At 43.1% G+C, this 5,000-nt stretch overlaps 1 protein-coding gene across 1 annotated transcript in view; it reads left to right on the top strand.

Annotated features, from left to right (window-relative positions):
* The first annotated feature begins 3,921 nt into the window (after positions 1 to 3,921).
* Positions 3,922 to 5,000, top strand: part of LOC138055382 (uncharacterized) — a 1,206-nt gene continuing 127 nt past the window's right edge. Inside the window, exon 1 of the mRNA XM_068901332.1 lies at positions 3,922 to 5,000. This exon is cut by the window's right edge and continues 127 nt beyond it. Within this exon, the coding sequence (XP_068757433.1) occupies positions 3,922 to 5,000 (1,079 nt within the window).

The following is a 5,000-nucleotide window of genomic DNA, read 5'->3' as shown; positions in this document are numbered from 1 at the left end:
TGGTTACTCGGAACTCGAAAACACATGGGCAATCGACACTTTCGTGACATAATTCTTAGAAGCAATCCAGATGTCATGCATTGACTGAATTAGAAAGAGATTGTAAAAGCGCTTCCTTTACCATGACTAATCTGCCGCTTAAATAATTTTATTGTCATCGAAGCCACCTGAGAGGAAGACGGATTGGAGAGACAAGCGAGAAGGAGGACATACTCCCTGCGAACTTTCACTATTTCGCTATGCCACGACGAAATTTCCCTATGTCATGACAAAATTTCGCTTGAATATTCGCGCGGCCGTTGCGAATTTTCGTTTTGATTGAAACAATAGGCTTTTCGAAAATTCGGCGAAGTTCGAATGAAATTTCGTTTCGCCCGAAATTTCGTTATATTTCGTCGAAAAGTAGCGAAAAGCGCGAAATTCGTTTGCATTCTTTTTGCACAGTACTGTATATCAACCTATTAGTTTTTAAGTTTCTGTATATATTGTGTTTATTTCAGATCGAATAAAAATTAAATAAATCAGCTTGTATTTATACAATTCGAGAGTCCAGAGTTCGTTTATTGGGTTTTCATTGCCGAAGGGACAATTTTCATTCGATTTCTTGTTGGCTAACCTGGTCCCCTTGCGGAGTGAAAACGTACGAGATAGATGGCAGAAGCGGTCATGGAAGAGGCAAAAATAAAACGGCAAAAGCGGTACTAACCCGGCAAGGCAAAGCTTTGCAAAGGAAATTGAGCGACCACAGGCCCATAAGAGAAAGTTTAGAAGCATTGCAAAGCGTGAAAGCCGCGTTCGAAGATCTGGTCATCAAGCACGAGGCTTACACACAACTAATAGTCGAAGATGAAGCTTTTGAGCAAGAAGAAGCGTGGTTAGAAGAGTGTCAAGACTTCTTTTTGGAAATAGAAATGAAGGCGATGGATTATGCTAATTTGGCAACAAACAATGGAAAATCACATGTGGAAAGCGGAAGTGTGGCGTCACACGTGGAGAAGAAATGCAAGATTCAGCACTTGCGAATAGTGCGGCGGCTGAGAACTTTGGCGAAGGGCCCAACATGGAAACAGCACCGACACAGGAGAGCGTTCACGTCAGTGGGAATGGACACAGCATTGGCGCAAATAATCCGGTTAGCTCTTCCAGTACGTCACGTGGATTTAAAATGGAAAAGCCCAAGATACTCCGGTTCGCTGGAGATGTAAGAGAGTACGCAATTTTTCGATCCGACTTCAGACATGCTGTTGACTCAAGATTCAGCAAGCGAGATGCAATTTCGTTGTTGTGCACAAGTTTACAGGGAAAAGTGTTAGAGTTAATCAAAGGAATTGGTGCAGACTACGACGCGGCATGGAGCTACCTCGACTCAGTCTATGGAGACGCGAGATTTGTAGCGGATACAGTTACTCACGACATCAGCAAATTCAGACCGTTACTAGAGGGAGAGGATGCGTGCTTCTGCGATCTTGTTCATCTCGTCCAAAGGAGCTTCAATACTTTAAAGGAAATCGGAAGACCGCATGATATGGACAATAATCCAGCGCTCCAAGCTCACTTTTTCAAAAAGTCGCCTTTTGGCGACCTTCATTGTAAAATGGTTGCCATAAAAAAATTTTGGTCGCCGAAAAAAAAATCCTTATGTCCAGGGCGGACACTTCGCGTATGTTACATGAACATCTACTACGCCGAGCGACACGTTTGCAACACTTTCCTTGCCAAATTGTTACATTTACTCGCTTGCCGATTAAAATATTGTAGTAACAGGCAAGACAAAGAGAAGGAAGAGACTCAGAATATGGTGAAACTCCACTTTCCTGAGAGATCTTTGCATGATTTGCATAGAATTCTGCATTAAAATAAAGTTCACACGCAGTTAATACTCGTAAGGTTCCACTTAGTGTCTCATCTCCCTTAATTAAAACTGATGCCGAATTGTACAGGCAATTCCCATCGCCGGAAACCTTTACAGCTCGTAGGCCACATTGTTCTTCAGGAAATAAAGCAGTCCTCAGAGTATCTTCCGAAAACCTCGATAAATTTACTTTCGGGACGCTTTCCAATTCTGCACGGAGAATTTGCTCATGCTCTTCTTGCAGGTCGAATATTCTTTCAGTTGATGATGAGTCTTCACTGACCAAAAGGTCTTTCAAGGTCTTGAAAATTTTCTCAAAGTCTTTCATCATGACAGAAAAGAAAGACTGAGCCCACTTTCATTTTTTTCACATTCTTTCATGGATGCAGACAACCCTTATGAAGCTTCTGATTGGATAGTTTTCGCGCGCAAAAGAATGTGACCCGTCCTTGCTTTAAAAATTAAATATCTGTACGCATCGTAACAACCTTATTCAGATTAAATTGTTGAGTTCAAACTCGATTAGAAGACACTTCAATCCGCTTTATAGTAACATTATTTTCTCTTTATAATCAACCACTATAAACTACAATAACCCTGTGTGGATTTACGTAGTTTTGTTTTTGCGTGACAGTTTTCATCGGTTTATGCCAAATTAAAAAAAACACCAGCTCACTTTTACCATTTTTAATAGCCATCACTGTTGAAGGAAAAAACCCTTTTAGATTGCCTCGTTTTATCTCTCTCATTCAAGAGGATAAAAACAACATTCTCGCAATCATTGATGCGTGACAACTGCACTTGGAGTCAGCACTGAATTTTTTTTTCCTATGGGAAAATTAAACATCCTCACTTTTTTCCCACAAGACCGTGCCCCCAAACTTGTATGATATACACAAAATAAGACAGAAATGCTCTCAACTAAAGTTATTTTTATTATAAAGACATTGGAAATCCTGCAGCGTTCAATCTTGGATTGGATTTCGCCACCAACAGGTCGACCGGGGCGGCAAATCGTCTGTGTTCACTGATGCGTCTCAACAGAGAACTGTCTCTGTCGGGATGGAAGTCAGTTCCACTCCTCAGCAGGGTACAGGAAGTATAGTTTGGCTTGTTCCCAGTTTTCGCTCAGTTTAGGTTTACGCATTCGTATCGAGTAGCGGAACGGCGAGTAAGGGAAAGACAGGTGATACCGTCGCTTTTGCTTTTCATAATTCGACCAAAGATCGATTAATTTTCCAAGTAAGTTTCTTTTATAATCTGTCGGTTACCAATCGGTGACTTTCGTGAAAATTTTAGTCGCCAAATATTTTTTCCACTCACCATGGCGACCAAAATGGTCTCAGCTTGGAGTGCTGTAATCACATGCTGGCGTTGATAGAACAAAGAATGTGCAGTGACGACCGAAAAGTATGGGCACGGCACCTTGAAAACGGCGGACAAGACACTACTCTAGCTCAGCTAATAACCTGGATGACGACGGAAATGAAGTCCCGTATGAGAGCATCGGCACCACTTAGAAGTGTTACCCAACCACCCAAGCTTCTGGTGAGCCACGTTGGAACAGCTGAAACGAACACTTGAAGGGTCTACAAATGTTGGTTATGTCAGAATTCAAATCATTGGATTGACCAATGCCGGAAGTTTACGTCCCTTAAACCAGAAGATCGAATCAAGGTTGTCAAGGAAAACCACGCATGTTTCAGCTGTCTAAAACGTGCTGGAAGGGATCATAGGTCAGTCAACTGTTCAAGAAGGAGGCAATGTCCTGAGAGAAGCAATGGCATTCAATGTACGTTTTTCCATCACCCGCTCTTGCATGGAGCCATGCAACCGACAGTCGCAACTGTTGCTGCCTTGACGAGTAATCAGAGAGCACTGCTACCAATTGTACAAGTGGACATAGTAGGAACTGGCAACGCGACTCCAAAAGCCAATGCATTACTGGATTTAGAGGCGCAGATAAGCTTAATCAAGTCATCCCTCGAAAAAATCTAAAGCTAAGAGGAAAATCAGTCGTGGTAATCATCACAAAAGTGGGCGACAAGGAAGAAGAATTGAAGACAATTATGTATCGCGTTCAGCTGAGATCACTAGAGGACCGCAGCGCACACGTCATAGACGCCATAGGAATCCCGTCAATCAGCGACAACGTAGCACAGGTGGAAATTACCGATATTGCGAAAAAACTTGGCCTCAATAGACATCAGCTCCACCTGGGACATGGACAGACGGACTTGCTTATCGGAATTGACCAGGCAACACTCCACACCAGAGAAACTAGAAAGTTTGACAATATGATCGCGCGGCACTCACCACTGGGATGGGTTGTTTTTGGCGCAATACCTGGTCAGTCAGCGTCCACACATGTTTATCATATCAATTTGGAAGCACCCGTTGACCTGGCAGCATTTTGGTCCACAGAGAGCATGGGCGTTGCTGTTAAGGCTTGTACCTGCGAAGCAGAAAAACTTAGCCAAGTAGAGCGAGAGGAAGCGAAATTAATTGAAGATTCCTGTCAGAAAATTGGAAACCACTGGTTAATCCCATACCCTTGGAAAAAGGATCCCAGTCAGCTTCTTGATAACAAGTCACAAGCGTTGAAGAAATTGGAGGCAACGGAACGTCGATTACTTAGAAACCCAGAGCACGCCAGAGCTTATGACAAGCAAATGATGGAAATGAAGGAATTACAGTTCGCAAGGAAGTTGACAGAAAAAGAAGCAAGAGAATACACAGGTCCAGTCCACTATATCTGCCACCATGAAGTCTTAAGACCCGAGAACAAGAGCACCCCAGTCAGAATTGTTTTCAACTCATCAGCGGCATTCCAAGGTCACATATTAAACGACTACTGGATGAAGGGACCCGATTTGTTGAACGACTTGTTCGGTGTTCTCCTTAGGTTTCGAGAAAATCAAGTGGCTTTCTTAGGAGACATCTCGAAGATGTATCATAGAATCCGAATCCCCGAAATGGATCAGCAGGTAGACAGGTTCCTGTGGAGAAACCTGGAAACAAACCGTGAACCAGATGTATATGTAAAAACTGTACTTACATTTGGAGATAAACCGGCGCCTGCGATGGCTCAGACAGCCCTTAGGAAAACCGCGAAAGAGGCAAAGGCAACCTTTCCAGCAGCGGCCAA

This window comes from Montipora capricornis, chromosome 7 (assembly GCF_036669925.1).
Source record: "Montipora capricornis isolate CH-2021 chromosome 7, ASM3666992v2, whole genome shotgun sequence".
Classification (NCBI taxonomy): Eukaryota; Metazoa; Cnidaria; class Anthozoa; order Scleractinia; family Acroporidae; genus Montipora; species Montipora capricornis.
Note: the sequence above shows the minus strand (reverse complement) of the source record. Positions and strands in the feature narration are given on the sequence as shown.